This window comes from Diadema antillarum, unplaced genomic scaffold, assembly GCF_040938485.1.
Source record: "Diadema antillarum isolate AM-2024a unplaced genomic scaffold, OU_Dant_1.0 seq00001472_RagTag, whole genome shotgun sequence".
NCBI lineage: Eukaryota > Metazoa > Echinodermata > Echinoidea > Diadematoida > Diadematidae > Diadema > Diadema antillarum.
In genome coordinates, this window is record NW_027272211.1 from 526,874 (window position 1) to 547,638 (window position 20,765).

Below are 20,765 nucleotides of genomic sequence, written 5' to 3' on the forward strand. Positions count from 1 at the left end.
TATTCTCATTTATAAAACCCAACAACATGTACACTTACACCTGTCCTAATGGCCACCTGTTTATAACAGCCACCAGCTCTACATAGTCGTTACTATCAACTACCCTGGAGAGACAAGCGAAATTATGTGTAGCCACCCTCTTTCACTCAGGCAGTGACAACAAATTTGTCTCCAAGATGCATTGAAGGATGCATTCGAGCACTCTCCTAAAGTGTACGGTACTGTACTGTACCGAGCCAAAAGTGGACCACTTCCCAATGGGCTCCAAAAGCGTACCAAAAGCGTACCAAAAGTTCGCTGTAAAGCACGCACGTATCATGCGCATACGTCACGATGCAAAAACATCATTCTCTTTGTTCGGGACAGCTGTAAGTAGTTCAAGCGCCAGGTGGATGCGTGACCTTTTCTAAAAATAACTTGTGAGGTACACTTTCTCGACAAAGTGCTCGAACGCTTCAAATCTGGCATAGTTCGGTACGGTACGCTTTGGTTCAGTTCGCTTTGATTCGTTTTAGAGTGCTCGAACGCACCCTAACATTAATTACTGATGACATGCAACCCTGCCTATAATGGCCACCTCTCTGCAGCTGAGGCCACCCTTGCTTTCCTTTAGGGGTTGCTACCCATAGGCTTGCATGCACAATCTCATTGTGTAGGATACCTATGTGTAGTGTTGAAAAAGTCACCTTGATCATAACATACATGGGGGATAACGGTGTTGAGTGTCAAGTGTTAAGTGTCAAACTCACATGCACAGCTATCAAAATCGTTCAGGTCGGTTAATGCGGTGGAATAGTACATCATGGAGGAAAAGTTAGTCGATGAAGGGGTGGGATCTGAAAATCAAACAGGTTAGGGAATGAGAGAAAAATAGAAAACACAACAAAGTATAAAAAAAATGCAATCACAGACTGCGACATTTGTGACCCGCTACAACAAAATGGTCCTAAAGTCGCGCACAATCGAAGCTGTGAAAATTGAGTTTGAAGTCGGAGCATCAAAATTGGTCAAAACTTAAGATTTTCTGAATTTGACATATTATTAGAGTCTGACATGTCTTCTATCATCTGTCGAAATTTTGAAGCAAAATGATGAAAGGAAAGACAAAAAAATAGCGTTTTTCTGGGCCATGTTTTTTGGCGTTTCAACGAAGCAGAAACTGGTTCGAACATTTGGATTGAGCGCCACAGATAGGCTCCGCTCCTAACAACGACCAGAGTGATCTCATTGGTCAGTTTGCTGCTTGCCGCTAACCGAAGCGTGAAGCTCGCACACTCCCCAGTCGACTGATTCGTGGTGGCGGGGTGCGCTATGCCCAGTTGCTTCTCCTGGCATCCTGGCCACTAATTGGTCGGTGAGGAGACCACCGACGCTGTGTTTGAATGAGCATTTCGGGGGTTGCTAGGGCTTACCTTCTATTGTCCGGAGGTGAATACTGACTTACGTGTCCCTTGATCGTGACTGCATCGCAAGGAGAACTTTTAGGGCACTTTTCTCGAAACAGTGATTTCCCAGACGTCTCGACATGCTCTCTTTTAAACATCGATATCTCCACAGCCGATTATTTTCATAAGATGTGTTATATATCAATTTAAAGCAGAAAGATTAGGGAATTGTGTCATGCAATTTTCAAATAATCGACCTCACCCGACTTTAGGATCATTTTGTTGTAGCGGGTCACATTTGTTTAGCTTGAATCTAACACCAGATCAAAATCGGGACCGGTCCCACACATAAGATTTATGTATATCAGGTAACACATGCAATAGCAAATTGCTTAGTACAGAAATTGTACATCCTTTAGTTGATTACAGAGACCAATGGAGAACATTTAATAATATATTTTGTATTAATCATACGCAGCAAACACATACACTGCAAATTTCAGCTAAAGCATGAACAGTAAAATTAATTCACAGCTTCGAAAGTGTGAACAAGTTCTATGTTAGCCAACTAAGAAATTTCACGCCATTCACACACGTATATTGCTTTGCAAGCGATATGCATGCTTTAATTATAATCAGATTATATAGCATGTATGTTATGACTACAACATAACATTCAAATGATTTTTCAGTTAACTTAGACATAGACTTGCAAGCAATATGCATGCATTAATTATAATCAGATTATATAACATGTATATCATGACTACAACATAACATTCAAGTGATTTTTCAGTTTACTTTTAGACGGTGACTTGAAAAAGAGAAATGGAGCTCCCATAAATCAAGGGATGGTCGCACAAGTTTACAAAATGACTATTGTACGACTAATATAGTTAACATTGTGTATGAGCAACCATCATAGAAACACACTCATTAACCATCTCAACCTTACTATCTCAAGGTGTCACTGTCATCGCACACGAGCTTGGTAAATGACAGTAATCACAATCATTAAGTTAAAGTTTATATTGGGATGGTGTGCAATTGTAATCAGCATAATGTATGCAGTACCCTTAGTTCAATTAATATGGCACTGAATCCTGAATCTGATATAGGAAATGTCTTTGGCAAAACCTGATAGCCAATATTCCTGACATGCACTAAGTAACAGATATATGCTGTTAGTGAAGCAATGAGAAGTCTGTTGAACAAATACAAACTGTACCTAGGTTAAGACAAAATTTGAACAAGAATTTACTGTTTAGATGTAATCTATCTAATCCCATTTCAAGCACAATATCTCATCAATTGTTTCCACCAATGACAGCCTAAATAATACTGTATATGATGTCTCTTGGGCTTAGTCTACAAACTTTTAAATTTAAAAGTTTGCGACATGAAATGATCATTAAACAGATAACAGGTCTTTAACCTGGTTTCCACATGGTTTTAGGGGAGGATAATATATTTTTGTGGTTATGTGTTTTATAAACATATCGGGGCAATTACCCCCCGGCTAAATACTGGTTAGTGGTAAGGTTAGAGTAAAGATTAGGGTTAGGGTAAGGTTTTAGGGTTAGGAGTTTGGGTTAGGGTTAGGATTAGGTTCAGGATTAGGATCAGGATTAGGGCCAGGGGAAGGGTCCGGGGTAATTGCCCAGGGGGTAATTGCCCTAGACCCATGTATAAACACATGGTGTGCTATCAAACAGGTATTGGCATTAAAAACACACAGGATCAAACAAACCCAAAAAAAAGGGGGTAAATATGTAGTATATACATGTATATGATGTATATATAGTAAAGATATAGTCTACAATTTTGGAAAGATGAAAAGGGGGAGGTGATAGCAGACTGGAAAAGGGGTACTGGTAGGGCATGGATGGGGGTGCAAAAGTTTCACACAAGTAACAACATCATTGTATTATTAACAAGTTTGTGCATCACAGACGAGAAGGGACAATAAAGACAATGCAAGACAGCAATTCTGTTCATTATGATATTGAAACACATACAGGGAGGCTGTAGTGCTTGAAGGTCAATAGTTGTACTTTAGAAATGTGGTACTGGTCTGACAAACAAACAAAAAACATCCTTTTTAAAAAAGAATGCGTATTTGTTTTTTCTTGCTGAGACTGTTGAATACCTCTATATTGAAAACAGATTTCTGTAATGTAAAGGGACTGCCAGGTTAAAGACATCTTTTATGGATCTGTTTTCTCTTTAAAAAACACATGGAAATGCGGAGGGCAGGGGTAAAGGGATTGGAGGAGGGGGCAGGAATGGAGTGAAAGGGAAGGGTTGGAAAGGGGTGTGGTCATGGACAGAGTTTCAGAGACGAGTCATGAAACCCTAAAAAAAAAAAACCACACACACACACACACACAAAATAGGAGCAACAACCTTGCACACAGTGGAGGGCCACAAGCATTGACAATAATTCACATACAATCACATGTGGCACTGCATTCATCATCCAGAGTATTTTCATTTCTCTTTCAAATGGAAATGTTTGGGAGTTCACTTGTACCTGTGAGACACGTGTCTGCAGCAAGAAAGCTCATCTCAAAACAAGCATGGGATTATGGGAACAGTTACACAGACGGACGGCACCATACATCATCCCTTGACATATGGCCCAGGAATATCCACAAGAAATGACTACAATAGGAGCAAAGCTTATTTCCTTGTCATAGTGATTAAATGCAACATTAACGATAAAAAATGCAAAAGGAAAAGCAGAGATTTCATTAAATCTTTCTGTACCAGGGACATTGGACGGTGTGTACAATGCTATGGGGATTTTTGTGTTAATCAGCACTCAAAACACACAGAGGGTTAAAGGTCATCATCAACCCACCACTGTTGTTGCTCCCCACGCTGCTACTGAGCACGGCCGCAGCGAGGTCAGAGGTCGCGTTGAAGCTGGACGACAGGCTCCCTTCGTTGGAGGATGCCAGCGAGGACGTGTCGCCTGTTGGCCTGGGAGGAGAACGAAGCAAAAATCCAATTCAGGTTCATGTGAAATCAAATCAAACAAACAATACAATAAGAATATACTAAGTGTCAGATCGTACCTTAACTCTTTATGTGCCATGGTGTAAGCCCCCCATGTGCCACATTATTCTGAGATAGCAACGTTGTCATGCTTTTGGAAAACTCTTTGTCTTTAAACTCTATGTAACTTTTATAGATTTATGTTAACCTTGACATATAATGAGGAAAGTTATGAGGAAAATGTCAAGCTTTGCTTTGATGTATTGTACCACAAATCTATGTTGCTTTTCTTTCAAATCACCAGTAGCTACATTGTTGCTTAAGAAGCATAGCTTTTACACACAAGACAGTGACGGAAACATAGAATTTTACTCGCAGTTCCAGTGAGGAACACCCCTTGATAGTCAATCCCCACAAAAAATACAAGCTAAATGTGACAGGAATGGCATCGCGAGAAACGCTTTAATTGGACTGCGGCATTTGGCGACTTTAAACATGTAGATCGGTTTGGGTGGTTTGTGCGTTTGAGCAGAATATGCGAAGTTGGCATGTCGTCGACTGAGTTGGGGGTGCGAATGTGGCACATAAAGAGTTAAAGAGCAAATTGTCTGTCTAGCAAGGTACCCCTCTTTGTACAAAGACAACTGACATTTGACAAAGAATAAAACTGATAGTACAGTATGTAGATGATAAACACAACACAGAAAAAAAAAAACATAAAAGAATCACACTTGCTATCATTGTTTTCACTTTGAAGTAAATGACACAAGGAAAATAACACAAAATAACACAAAACACAATATAACCATTCACGGTAAAGAAATCTAAAATCAGGCAATACATAGTTATTTGGCCCTAAAAATAGAATATTTGTCTCTAAAGAAGGTCCTGATAGATCTTCATGTACCTACAAATCACAAAGATCATTAGTAATTCACTTCATGAAATATTGTATATGCATAAATACAGTGTGTACATTGTGTGTTATGAAAGTCATTATCACTTGAAATTATCTGATGAAGTTGCAGATATTGAAACTGCAAGCTGATAATGTTTTACTTCTGCTTTTAAAGTCAAACACTGCTTAAAATGTGGCTCTGGTCTGGCAAAATGAAAGAAGCATTCTTCCAAATAGTTTTGATGAGGCTTTGAAATGCTTTCACCTCCACAATACATTTCTCTTGTTAATAAAAAAAATTCAGTATGCGAGCAACAACATGTACATTGTAAATTGAAACAAATATTCACCAACATGGCAAACTCCTGATACTCTCATGATTATGTTGTAGGTATCTATCACTTCCGGTGTAGCCGGAATGAAAACAAACAGCTCGCCTGAACAATACATGTGTGAAGCTGGAGTGTGAACCGGGGTGAGTGCTGCTGTGCATGCACAAAGCATACAGTGTATGAATCTATGTATGTTGTACATGGTGATACAGACAACAAGGTGTTGGCATTCAGATCTCCCATTCTTTTATGTAATTTCTCAATAACATTTCTTGTGGCTATCAGAAATGTTAAGATGTACCCTTTCTGATAATTTCAAGGAATTCCAAAGCCAATTATGGAAGAAAAGTAGATAATTTCATCTTAAAAATTCACAGACTCTGCACTGATTGTGGGTTTGTTTTCATTCCAGCCCTGGATGTTCAACCATGAGATTATATATATATATATATATATATATATCTTTTTAATCCATCAATTCCATTTAATTCACTTCAATTCAATTCAATTCAATTCAGTAGTTTATTTATTTCCATCAAAGAAAAAAAAGAAAACATGACTTATTAAGCGATACAAATTATCAATTTGACTTTTATTCATCTGATGATACACTGCCTTGAATACAATATAAAGTACAGCTGTATATGCATGAATGATCAACCAATCAAATTCCTCTCTGTCTTGAATACTGGCAAATGCAGCATAACCATACTAACCTCGAATTCTCTGTTGTCTTGGCCAAGAAGTCTGAGATGTGTTGAACTAAGAAATCTCTGTCAACCAGTTGAGCGAAAAGGAAGGTCATCTAGAAAGCAGAGAACAGGTTACAAAAAAAAAAAGAACAAAAATTTTTAAAGGTACAGATCACATTTTGTTTGCATGTATTTGTTGCTGTTCTCAAGCTTCATGATTGACAGAATTGAGAAATAACACTTTTCAGGATCAGAGTAGAAAGCGATTTCATAATTTATTTTTTTTCACAGGTTTCTTCTTCTTCATCTGTTTTCTCATGCACAAAAAGGAAATTCCACCACACATATTATTTCTTGTTTTGACATCAAATGGAGTACACAATTTTTTTTTTCAAATACTTACACAGCAAAGTTTGGTCCCAGCCCACGCATTCCATGAAATTACAAATGGACACCGATCTATTACAACCTGTACACACATTTATAAAACTTGATTTTTACAGGAAATTTACATGCACACAACAGTACCCTACAATTTCATTGACCAACAATGTAAAATACGAAATTTTGGCATAATTTTTCACATTTTGTTGGGTTAAATAGATTTTGCATGTCCTTGATTCTGCAAAATCAAAATATACAGTAGTATAACATACAGTGTATAGTAAGCACAAAATTTTATGTGTTTTTATTATCTTCGCGCTAGTTCAGTATCGAAAATTTCCCTTTTACAGTAAATACATCCAGAGGTGAACATTTCAGTACAGCTTGAGACCTTAAACATGACCACAGCTGTCTAAACACTTCTTACACCTTACACCAGTCAGGTGTTTTGTGTGTTTACTGTTTTATTACCTTGGCCCGTGTTGAGATGTGTAGCCCCTGCGTGATGACCGATGAATTCTCCACCTTCTCGACAACAGTCACTTCCCTCATCGGGATGACCACTTGCACAAGGTTCTTGACCTTAAGAAACATAATGGTGAAAGCAAATTCCAATGCACATCAGAAACATGAATTACATCATCACAGAAAATAATTCAGAAAAAAACTGATCTACCACTCTGACCAATAAGATCACTCCCTTGTTGATACCGGCAGAGTCTAGCTGCAGCGCTAAATCCAAATCTTCGGAAATGCTTCTGTTCTGTTGATAGTCGGGAAATCATGGCCCAGAAAAACATGAATTTCTTGCCTTTCCTTTGATCATTTCGCTTTGAAATTTTGGCACATGATAGATGAAACACTAGACTACAACATTATGCCAAAAACAGAAATTCAACGGTTTTGACCAATTTTGATGAGCTTACTTCAAACTCGATTTTTTTTTTTTTTTTTTTTTTGGGGGGGGGGGGGGGGGGGGCTTAGCCTTCAGATCCTTTTGTTCGGATCCTTTTGTCGTGGCGGGTCACATACACTGTATGGTGTAAACCAAAGGTGAAATGTAAGATTACTGTAAAGGCTTTTATTTTCAAAAGGATTTAATTTTCACGAATTTCGCAAATCACTGATGGGTGGTAAATGTAACAAGACACAAAATTATTGTGGACAGACAGGCATTAGCACACTTACGATAACCTCAGGTTCAAATAAAAAAAAAACTTCTCACAAAAACGTCTGTGACCTCTTCGTGTGCAAAAATATCTGTAAGTACAAATAACAGCTTTTACAGTAGTAAAGTAAACCAGCACACTTTTCTTGTTTTTTGTTTCTTTTGAGGAAAGTCTCTGTCGTCCTCATGAATGGCTCACCCGACTTGCAAAACAGATGTAGTTCCTGGAGAGGTACATGATTCCAGAGATCTGGGTCTTGTTGTAAGGAGCCCAGAGAGAGCAGGGAATGTTTCCATCCAACTTCTCTTGGACTGGAAGCCTGAACACCCTCCTGTAGAAATATTAATCATAATTCAGTGAATCAATCCTTGAGTATATCAATTACACTTAATGAATTAATTCGTTAATAGGGACACCAATTACAGTAAATGAATTAATCCTGGCCTATCACTACTCATCATTAACAGCCATGGTTACACTGGCTGATTTTAAGATCTCGAAGTTTTGCTAGTGATTAATTCAGTAGTAATTTATTTTGATTTGCAATTTGTCAATCAGTTGCAATAAGAACTCGACACAAGAATTTCATTAACTAGAATGGACAAATGGGTGCTACCTGCCTGCATCAAAATACCCAGGAAAAGGAATCTACATGCCTTTACATACCTTATATGCTATCACCAGGGATGCTACATACCTTATTATATGGCATATTTTGTTATTGTACCAAGAACAATTCCCTAAATAGCATTTTGAACAAATTCTTCCTATACTGGTTGGAAAAGCAAAGCAAAATGACACTTTCCTGAACATGTACAACACAGAATTCAGTTCTACAGATGTCATTTTTTATTGCATCTTTATCTACAACACAACATGAATATTGATTGTTGAAAACCTATAATATTGCAGTGTGGGACTCCTAAATAGCGATAGAAAGGGAAAAACATCCCTTTTTAGGGAAAAGATTGTCAATGCCTTGTGTTTACAAACGAATTCTTTTTTACTTTTTTTTTGGACGCAGCTTTCCATAGACATGATGAAGGTCAAAAGGTCAATGCACTCACTCACCTGTAAGCTTCACTGCGTGCCCTGGCATCCAGGTCTCTCTTGAGGGAGGATACTTTTCTTGGTGCTTTCTTCCTGTACTCACAATTAGACGTCGATAAACACCAAGGTGTTAAAAGCATACATGTTTTCTATACACTTTTGTATTAGGTCATCAAGTCTATACACCTACATGTACGTACACCTAGCACATCTATTACACCATGTGCTTTCTTTGGTGCTTTCTTTCTGCAGTCACAGTTAGAGACAAATAAACACCTTGGCTGTTAAACACTGCATTTTTGTCAAAGTCATCAAGTCTACACACTCATGTACCAAATTCTTCACACCACGTGCAACACCAACGATCATTTAGCTTGCAGTATACTACACATAACACTAACACAGTAAAAGCAAAGAGGCTCATTGATACTTGGAACACTGACACAGTGTTACCACTGGACACCACGGCTACAGATATGAGTGTACAAATGTACACAGCATGACTGTTGAAGGTTACAGTAGGTGCACCGTCTTTCAGCCTACCTAGGCCTGCACGTTACAATCAAAAGTAGAGTGCATAAAATTTAAAAACAAAAAAACAAAAAAACAAAGAGGCTGTTTGCCTTTTCAAATTTTCTGTGTTTAACTGAAGTGAAGATTAAATATATGAAAAGCAAAGCAACATAAACATCTAGTGTTATAGTGAAAGCAGGCATTTACCCCCATACAGGAAAAAAACTCACTATACTCTTCAATCTCCCGTCATGACTGCATCACTAGAGTTTGGTTCATTTCATGGAGGTGTTTAATATTACCGCCACTTGCATAACTGCAGTTACCATGACAACCACTAAAGAAATCACAATCAATTCACTGTTTCTTAGCTGCTACCAATGCCATAAGACATACAATCATCACAAAACCTCTCCGAAAATAGAGCCCCCGATTTACTAAGAACCAGAACTATCAAGCATAACCCAGCAGAGAAGACCTCATGTTTAGTATGGGTCTACAGCAACTGCCCCCTGGGCAATTACCCCAGACCTTTCCCTGGCCCTAATCCTCATCCTAATCCTAATCCTAATCCTGCACCTGATCCTAACCCTAACACAAACTCTGAACCCTAAACCTAACCCTAACCCTAATCTTTGTTCTAACCCTATATAAACCCTAATCTTTCCTCTAATGTTACCACTAGCCAGTATTTAGCTGGAGGGGGTAATTGCTTGGATACGGTTTAGTTATGCAATACAAACACTAGAGGGTGGTGTTCCTCACTTGATCTTGGCCCGGTCGGGAAAGTTGAAGTCCTCGGCAAAGCCTTCCTCTGAGAGGAGCTGCCTCATGGCCATGTTAGCCAGCTGCTGCATCAGCCGGAAGGTGTCCTCCGGGTGGACGAACATGGAGAAGTAGAACTTGCCCTCCCGCGTCGTCACCCGGATGCTCTCCGGAAACAGGACCGAGTTGCTCCTCTCCAGGTGCTGGGGAGGGGTGAAGGTGGAGAGGGGAGGGGAATGAGAGGATGGGATCAGGTTGTCATAGCAACCATGCATCACTACATCTTCGAGCATTTAAACATTTTAGCACATGCTCTGTGATTATTGTGATGCTGCTGCTTTGATGATGCAAATAGTAGCAGTGATGATGACTATCAATAATTATTAAACCTGACTTGTGCTTAGACAATTTTATCATTTCTTCAAAATCTTAGTATGAGAAGTTGGGAGATTTGGAATACTTAATACCTCTTCTTCTTCTTTCACCTCGTAATCACCATCATCATCATCATCATCATCATCATTATCATCATCACATCATCATCATCATCATCAATATCATTATTTACATTGATGTCCCCTGGTGTCCACCTGATGATGTACACCTATGTTTGAAGAAAATGAATCATGGATGGATACAACACACAAAACTATATCAAAGCCTGTCCTTTCCAATAGGATATATAGCTCTATGCACACATAGTGGTTGACATTTTATTTGAATCTAAAAGAAAAAAAAGAAAACCTACGAAGAATTTAAGGGGAAAGTAAATTTACCGTGACATCTGTCCATCGGATCTGGAGGCGGGATTCCGTTCCCATGAGAAAGGAGTAGAAGGACAGGTGGTTGACGCTGAGGTACAACCAGCCCTGACGTGGGACCCGCCCCTTCCAGTAGCTACAGGAATAGTCTATGGGTGAAGGGAGGAATGGAATGATCAAAAACCCTGCATAAAAATGTACAGCTGGGACCAACTTCTCACAGGATATTTATTGCCATAACAAAGCAGATAAGACATCTTCTTTTTCTTCTTTTTCTTTTTAAATTTGGACTCAAGTAAGCAAGCACAAAGAGAATAGACAATAAATGCTGGCATGGACTGTTCCCCAAAAATAACATGAGAAAAAGGATACATTGTAGTGGTATAGTGAAATGTATGAGGTGTAAGTTGCAGTACAACAAGGTGCAAACATTGTTTACTGTGATTGTCACCACTGCCCTTTCCCATAGTCACAAAGATATTATCTGGAGTTAGGGCTGAAAGAATGTCAAAGCCTACATCAACACGATAACTTATAGATGGGACAGAGTATTACCCCTTTGAGGACGAGTGCTGAGTATACTTGAGCAAGCGTCTATGGGAAATGCATGTTGTACATGTAGCAAAATCAAACCGTCCTCAACGGGTTAAGGAAGGAGTCATCAGTGAAATAAACAGGGATAAGGAGGTCGTTAATTTTCATTTGACAATTTTATTCCTTCTGTACAATTCTGCATGTCTCTGCTACAGACACCTTTAATGCCACTTGCAATGAGTAGCACAGGGTAGTTTCCATAGATTCCTCCTTTAAACTATCGCCATGGTAACCCCTCCAATTGGCTCTCTGACACTCAGGGAATACTCACAGTTGACAAGTTTCTCATCTTCTGGCACCGTGAAGAGTCTCCTCCACTTGTCTGAGGCAGCCTTGAATTTCTTGCTCTCCTCATCTGCACACATGACAAGATTACATATGACATCACAGAATTGCCAATTTGTGTTTAATATCTCACAAGTTCAAGAAAAAGAAAATCATAACTTTCTTAGTTTTGATCTTAACTTGCTAAAACTTTTACTGCCTTAATTCTCTAACATTTCTGCTTCTTTTCTCATAAACTAATGTTAAGGGTGGAATTCATTCATCCCTAGGGACATACACCATTCCTGCATTGTTGTTTTGGTTTATATCAGGTGACATTACTCCACAGGGTCAAATGTGATTAATATTTACAGTCATATGCATGTAAAACTATACGTGAATGGCCCCAAGAAATCTACATCTTTTTTTTTTATCTTTAAAGGGATCGTATAGTTTTGGTTGAGACTTAATTTCAGGTTTCTAACATTTTTTGGTGAGATAATGAGAAACCTCTATGAAATATGAAAGAGCATGTAATTCTATGAGGAATTAAACATTTATTTGATGAAAATTGGTTTTGAAATGGCTGAGATATCTAAAAAAGAGCGATTCTAATAAAGTGTGGGACCCACATTTTATTACGATTGCTTTGCTTTACTTTGTTTTTGGATGTTTCAGTCATTCCAAATGCGATTTTCATCAAATAAACTTTGAATTCCTTCTAAAATGGTATGTTCTGTACTACATCATTAGTGTTTTCTTGGTATCTTGCAAAAAGTGAAAAGCCCAATTCTCATCTCCACCAATACTGTACCATCCCTTTAAAACAAATCCACCAGATCTGCCATTTTTTTTTTCAACAGACAAGCATCAACACGAGTACACACACAAACATGCCCAAATAAAAACTGCCTTGAGAAGGATACAATATCGCCGTAGGGGTGACAAAACCTTGTACCTCAAAAAAGTCAAATGTTCGAAGCACTATATCAAAAAGGATTGCCTTTCCTTTGAAATGCCATGGTAGCTTCATGGGGGGGGGGGGGGGGGGTAAGACAACTAGGATTTGGATGGGACATCACTCAATTCATTATCTGACAATGAATCCAAAATCGTTTTTAAAAAAGTGATTTTCACAAAAATTTGAGATGATAGGTTTTATCACCCCACGGACGACATAGGAGTTTCATTTTGGTCAACCTGGAGACAAAAAGACGCACAGACAAACACAAAGACAAACAAACAAATAAACAACATAGGAGGAAAGCTCACCTTGCTTGCTCTCTGCCACTGCCGTTTCCACATTAGCCACCAGACTCTCAATCTTACACTTGACAAACTCTGTGATGTCATCCTCGGCTTCAAAGTGATCTGAAACGTATGATACCAATTCATAGAGATGATGCTATGGTAAAAGTCCAAATTTGTGTGCATCTCGTGTAGCATTAAAGTAGCACAAAATTAAAAGGAACCACATTTTTTGCCTGTTTTGTTTTATGCACAAACCCTAAACCAAAACCACATAGATTCTAAAATATAGAAATAAACCCCTTGTTTAGACATGAAGTTTACAGAGAAGTGACTACAAATGTATTATATTTATATTCATACAAATGTAATAAACAAAAAACACGGCGGAAATCAAACTATGTTCCACTATACCACTTTTAACAATGTACTATGTTCTATTTCACACAAGGATACATTGATAAGATTCATCAGGTCCCAGAAAATGTGTTCTGTGTGGTTTCTCACTTCATTTATTTTTCATAATTTTCATCATTCATTGCTAACATTTAGTACTACCCTGACCATACACCAGTATTTATTTTGGTTGAAAAATATAAAAAGCTCAATCGCTAAATTTTGTAACATCCTTAAATTGGCAATGTATTTCAAAAGCTTGAAGTTGTTATTTCTGTATAAGTGTTTCCTTCTGAATTTGTTCGTATTTGATGAACTTAACCAATTCCATCTATTCTTTCTCCAATATGAAATATGGAGTGAAATTCAGAGTCGCCAATTTGATGAGCACATGAGGATAATTTCTGCATCAAACTTTCCCCAGGATTCAGTGAGTTGATACATTACCTAGAGTCTGCATCAAATTCTGTTCGATCCATTCCCAGTTCTTCAAAATGTCCTTCTTGTGAAGAGCAGTTGCCACAGCTACGAGAGAAGACAGAGAATTACAAGAGATATGAATTAAAGCCAAAACATAGTTCTGGTACGTCTGCAAAAGCTGTCAAATTTCGCTCCAAAATGCGAATGTAGGCCTAAGAAATGTGCGGAATAACGCTGTATTAAAAGATATTCGATGGGTAACGACGAAAATGCAAAAAATTAACTAAAAAGGTTAAGTCTCAGAACTTACCCGAACGGGGTCAGGCTATACTCGGACTCGGGGATAACTCGGCCTCACTTTGACGGCTGGCTGAGTTGCCTTGGTTGTCCCTCTACTGGATTGTACAGTGTTGTACTATGGGAGCGGCCTGTATAGCACTTCACGTTCTGGCTACTCGCAGTAACGGTCCGAGTTGTTACAACGCGCATCAAAAAACCTTTTGGCGCGCATGCAAAATTAGTGTGCGCCTATCAAGCACCTCTGAAAACAATAAAAAATGCTTGATAAACAACAACAAAAACTTCAAAGACAGTGCGTCTCAGCAACTGATCTGAGGTGATGTGCGTATACGTTGGAGGAGCACGCTGTCCATTTGTTTTGTACAGGTTTAGCACGCACTTTTCTGTCTGTTCAGTTTATAGGCCTCATTTGGTATTGATACAGTAGAATACTAGTACATGGTGATCACGAACTGCGTGTAAATTGTCTGAAATAGGGTCGAGTTTTCCCTGAGACCGAGTTAGTCTGGAGCCTTCTGGAATACTTGCATTGCACATCACAACATACACACACACACACAAAAAAAAAAACTAGTCAATCAGGGGGAAAAATAATCAATTCTAAAAACTGAAATACCTCTAGGTTTATCTACATGAGGTACATGTACTCGCACAATGCCTTGATTACAAGGATGATAAGATTTGAATGAAATGAAGAAACCATATGTACATTTAAAGGCAAGAAAGTGGTTATTTGCAAACTGTCCCAGAGAAACTATACAAATGTAAGAGAATGCCCAGATCGATGTTGCACTTCAATAATCATGGGTCTCCATGGAGATTAGATCGCGTGAACAAGTGAAGTGTCCAAGGACAGTCAAGAAGGAAGGCCTTAGTCTTCACACAAGCCTAAAAATAAGGGCTTTCAAAAATTGATTTTCTCATTTTGAGGAGTAAATGGATAAATCCTGTTTGTGAGGACAAATATCATCAGCAACTCATTGCAACCTGCATCAGATGCAAAAGTCAATTCATCCTGATTTTGTTTGCTTTTGTTTTTTTTTCAACCCTCAGAACAATTTGCCTGAATTGCACAAAGAGCAAAATTATCCAGCTCTTTGCCTTCTTGAAGTTCTACATAGTTTTTGAGAATACATCTTAAAAGAAGATGCTGTCTCCATGCAGTACAAATACTAAATAAACACTGTAACTCAATTCACTCTGTGTTAAAGTCCTCCCCTTTAATACACAACAGATGAAGCTGTAGCTGTTTATAAGCTTTAAATTTTACAAGGAAAACAAAGCAAGCTCTCTTCATACTTACAATACAATAAGTACATGTTTCAAAAATGGTTGCAGGAAGAAGTAACACTCTCAGTTCAATCTGAGGAGAGAAGTTTTCAGTAACACTAGAAAAGGACTCAAGAGTGCAGACCTCCACCAAGCAGCTCACTTCCATCAATGTACACAAGTGCTAATATTGGCCATATTTTTCTCATTATATTTCCACATCAAATCCTTTCTAGTGTCTCTATCTTAAGTTTCTTGCTGCCCCTAAAGCGCATACTTAGTGCGCATATGTGCACCTCAAATACGCGCAGCTGGAATTCCCTCATTTGTTGATCCTATATTTCTCAATGATAATCCTTCAGAAAATTCATAACAAAAATACAAGTCCTGGCACTAGACTGCCATCAGAACACTACCACAATTTAATCATTTCTTCCTTGTGTCATTATCAACTTTTCCTGAAAATGTCATCCAATTCAATTCATAATTTTTTTAGTTATTCTGTGAACAAACAGACAAACAAACAGACAAACCAACACCAACAAATATATAGTCTCCTTGGCAGCCCTAGGTTAAAAATCATTTTTTCAAAGAATGACAAAAGCACCGAAGCACAACTCACTGTGGTAGAGTTCTGAGCTTGGCGTCTGGTGGAGGATGCGATACGGGGCAGACTTGTTGTCGAGAACCGAGTCCAGCGTCCCGATGACCAGCGACGTCAGGCCGCCCCCGCCATGACCTTTGCGCCGCTGGAGGGCAAAGTAGGGGTTGGCTCGCTCCGTAATCCTAGAGTGAGAAGGCATGGATGTCAAAAAGATTACTGGGAGGGTGGTGGGGTTGCATTGCCCGGGCATTATACTACAGTTGTAGATATTACACAAAGAAATCATACTTTTGATCTTCAATAACTCAAAAAATATGTATCAGACAATACTGAAATTGATATGATGTACATAGCTGAAATGTCTAATGCCTCTGTTATAATCATAATGATTCTTCAGAGGGGGGCAGAGTTGAATTGTCTGGGCATTATGCTAGGTGCTTCAAAAATCACACTTTTGATCTTAAAATTAATAGCTCAAAAACTATTCACTAGCTAATATGGAAATAGATATGGTGTACGGTTGAAATATCTAGAACCTCTGGAATTATCATAATGATAGTGTAGTACATGTAGTAGTAGTTGTAATAATAGTAGCAGTAGTAGTAGATGTAGTAGTAGAAGTAGTAGTAGAAGTAATAGTAGTAGTACAGTTCGGAGTTAGTGTAGCTCATGGGCACATTGGTCTGAATGACCTTTCTTTTTTTCTCAGTCAGTTGGGGCACTTCACTCTTTTTAGAGCAACATTGTGCGTAAGCTTTATAAATGTGATAATTTATGGAATTCACTGATCCTGTTCAAACAAAGAATGAACTAGCGTAGACCAGATGACCAGCTAGATTGATCCATTGATTAACACAGTTTGGGAAAGCACCCATTTCATTATTTTGCATTGAATGTATTGACAAGTTCTATTGATATTGCTAAATAATACTTTTGCTGTCAGGTGGATGTGCTGGCAAGCAGCGTTTATAAGGATAACATGAATAATCAATACAATGTACATCACAGATGCTTATCAAATCCAAGTGAATTAAAAAACTAACATGCCTGTCAGTACAAATGACCTTTCTCCTGCTCATGCGCAAAGTGGAACTGCGAACTGGCTTATTGGTAGCAACACTCTACAATGGACACTCGTTAAATCACAGATTATAAATACAGCACATGACATCACAACTGGAAGTTACAGACTAGTATTCCCATGTCCCCTTCACTTGCCATATTGGCCATTATGAATTATACTGATGTCTTCATTTCCCACGTATGACCAAGGAGGTAAAAAAGTTGGAGTTCCAACTGGCTGTAATTCTTCTTCTTCTTCTTCTTCTGATTAAGTCTGCCTCCTTCAATAGACTGAAGATTCTTGCAGACTGGTGCTATTTACATTATAATACAATTTATTTACAGTTTATTTATTCAAACAGTTGTCAGATTTCTATTGATGTACAAAATAATTTCACAGACTGTGCATTTGTGCCTTTGACGATCGATGTTCAATGCCCCTGTCTTGCTGAGCAATCTCAAGATTCATTTTGAATAATATTGGCCATATTTTGCTTATTTATTCATTAAATGAAATGAAATTTCACTTCAAAGCATGTAAAACAAAAGTCAATCCCATGCAGAAATTTGTGCAAAAGTGTAAATCAGAGCTGTATCATGGGAAAATGTCTAGAACTGTACCATCCTGGAAAGCTGTTTTATCACTTTTCCACTTAATTCCGACAAATAAAACTGATATGGAATAATCTTCAAGTATAATTCTTTATTGATAGATACATCAGATTAGTGCCCGGGTATGCCCAGTCGAGTAGTTTTCATCTTTATTTCAGCATTTTTTGCGTAATTTCTATTCGCACATCCTCGTGTCTGTACCACCTACCTTTTATGAGAAGGGATAGCGAAAAGTAATTACCATCACAAAGACATATCTTCCTTAGAAAGTAGCTAGTGATTATGCAATCAGACACGAGTCAATTATCTTTCCATCTGCATGGCAGATCCTGTTTGGCACACACTTCAAATATTTTTGAGCTGCGGCATCGAACATCTAGCAAAGGAAACAAGATGGTTGTGACTCCATTCTCTTGAACCTCCTTAGTGACCAATATGTCTATGACCAATATGTCTAGGCTACATTCAGTGGGAGTTACAGTACCTTGTACAGGGCCAATCCACAGCTGGCAAGACTGCATTACCTGACATTATACAGTGACGAAGCAGATCCTAATCACATGATTAGTTGAGAAGCATACACGACCATGCATTTATTGTATTGTTGTTGTTGTTGTCCTAATTATTATTTTCATTTTCATTATTATTATCATTATATATTATTATTATTATTATTATCATTATTATTATTATTATTATTATTATTATTATTATTAGTAGTAGTAGTAGTAGTAGTAGTAGTAGTAGTAGTAGTAGTAGTAGTAGTAGTAGTAGTATTAATATCATTATCATTATTATTGTCTCTATCGTCACAAGATATCTCTTGGAGATCAATATCACATGGAGTTCCATCCTGGAACCTTAGACTTCTAGTAGGCCTACTTTTCTGAGGATTCCTGCCGTCCCCAGCAGTGCTGCTTTTTTGGAGCATTATTATTATTTAAGTATATTATTATCATAATATTGGGGAAATTTATTTGAAAACTATTTGTTGCAATTTTTTACTTGCAGTTCCCACAAGTGGGTCAGAAAGCTTTGATTTTGATATAGATAGCATCACTTTTGGATATGATTTTTATTTCATTACTGCACAATACAATGAACACTAAGATGATAATTATATTAAAAACTACACTTTGTCATTCGTTGAGCCAAAATGGTTAAACCCATTGTTCTATCAGGGGTCGCACTTAACTTTTTTTTTTAACTAGCCATGCGGACTACTTAGAATCAATTTTGACACTGAAGCAATATTTTGGCTAGCCAGACGGACTAGTAACTTCAGAATTTCATGATTTTTAGCTAGTCCGACGTGATTTTGGGTGGCCAATGGCCAGCGGACCATCGCCAATTTCGAACCCTGTCTATGGATTTCATGCTGAAGTGCTAGTCAAAGACTGATCATCATTCATAAATGCAGAAATGGCAGTCAGTGAAAAAGTCTGTAAAAACTGGACAAATCTATAATTTTTCATTTGTTTGTTTTCACGGGGGTACCAATTGCATACTTCAATGACTTCCAGAAGTTCTCATAAAATAAATAGACAACAATAAAACTTTATCAAAAGAATACGGCTAGGAACATTTACTTTTTAATTAAACCATCAACCAACTGTTAGTTGTACACCTCCAAATTTCTAATAAATTCAATGCTTTTTTTCTAGATTCTACTAGTTTACCATATTTACATCTAAATTTACTCATCAGTACCATGTGTTAGTTGCAGTGTAGAAAACATCTAGAAATCATAGAGTGAATTGAAAGTAGCGTGTCTGAAAAGAAATGGCTATGTTTCTAGTAATAGTGGTGGACGTCGTGGAAGGTTATTCTCTGGTTTCATTATGTATAAGCGCCCGACACAGTTACCCTGAATCAATCAAGGAAGAGGCCTTTAAACTGGCAAGGACGCAAGGTCAAAACAAAGTCATTAATCACCCAAAGCAAACAAAGGAACTGGGTTGAGGTAGAACGGAAATTGCTATCTAAAATCACATATGAGCATAAACCTAATGATGCCGTTGTGAATAGTGGATGGCACTTGATGTTTCGTCATACCCAATGTAAAAAGTAAACGAACAACCGACACATAGTCGGAGGCTTGATTACAACGTAATGCAGCAAATTACAATACAAAGTGTGGACTCAAGTGCGCAAATGTATGAAACTGTGTACTGCAAACGACAGTCTACTATAACACTAATATTTTCGTGTGGGACTAAAGTATGTCTTCCGTTATCAGTTCCCTATCATATGAACTGAACTACGTTTCAATCAGCGTCTCGACCATATATGGGTATTTTACTCACCAGAGAGCATTTGCTATAAGCACTTCTTCTGGGCGCACCCACATGCTGTCAAAATAATGACATCTGAGACGAAAACGAAGGGAACATTTGGTGAGGGTCCAAAGTATTGATGTGGAAAGTGGCACCAAAACATCGACGTCACTTCCAACGCACTAGCCTTGTCGCGATAATGTGATCTTCATCAAGGCGGAAACTATTTATTCTCTCACACTGTCGGTTAGAACTCTTACTAGTATTCTCCTAAAAAAAAAATGTTTATACACATATTAACGACTAACTAATAGTAGATACATATTGTAATGAGAACGTATGACTGTAAAATATGACCAGATTTCGCATAAATGCTTGATTATTTTGCATTGATACGAGGCTAAGAAAAAGTTTTGCAGGACACTGACGTGAATGTCATGGTACCAAGTGTCATTTGGAGGAGAGGCTGCAATCCATTCGTGTTTTCCCTGTTTTTATCTAGCGCCACCACTCGCTTGTTTTTATGGTTCATTCATTGTTGAGCTGATCAATGTGTAATTTTCATACCTTATTTTGATATTTCCTCATTCATACAGGATTTTATGGTATATTCGTAAGTACATCATTTGTGTTTGCATCATTACGTATTCAACTTAGCTAGGGAACTAAAACTACATACTTAGGATTGACAATCCGTTTTGTTTTCCATTGTGATACAAAGCTCCCCTATGATTTATGTATCAATCCATCGATCCTTTTGTATGTTCTTGT

The 20,765-nt window shown here is 38.0% G+C and overlaps 1 protein-coding gene across 1 annotated transcript in view; it reads right to left on the minus strand.

Moving 5' to 3' along the window:
- The window catches only part of LOC139709814 (TBC1 domain family member 9-like), a 37,351-nt gene extending 17,195 nt beyond the window's left edge, over positions 1-20,156 (minus strand). Inside the window, exons 1-13 of the mRNA XM_071621776.1 lie at positions 20,025-20,156; positions 16,063-16,226; positions 13,899-13,976; positions 13,080-13,178; positions 11,815-11,898; positions 10,965-11,098; positions 10,189-10,391; positions 8,932-9,003; positions 8,059-8,191; positions 7,163-7,273; positions 6,332-6,420; positions 4,249-4,370; positions 750-836 (exon numbers count right to left, since the gene is read on the minus strand). Coding sequence (XP_071477877.1) covers positions 750-836; positions 4,249-4,370; positions 6,332-6,420; positions 7,163-7,273; positions 8,059-8,191; positions 8,932-9,003; positions 10,189-10,391; positions 10,965-11,098; positions 11,815-11,898; positions 13,080-13,178; positions 13,899-13,976; positions 16,063-16,226; positions 20,025-20,068 — 1,420 coding nt within the window. The 5' untranslated portion in view covers positions 20,069-20,156. The remainder of the gene's footprint in view (positions 1-749; positions 837-4,248; positions 4,371-6,331; positions 6,421-7,162; positions 7,274-8,058; positions 8,192-8,931; positions 9,004-10,188; positions 10,392-10,964; positions 11,099-11,814; positions 11,899-13,079; positions 13,179-13,898; positions 13,977-16,062; positions 16,227-20,024) is intronic.
- Between the last annotated feature and the right edge of the window lie 609 nt (positions 20,157-20,765).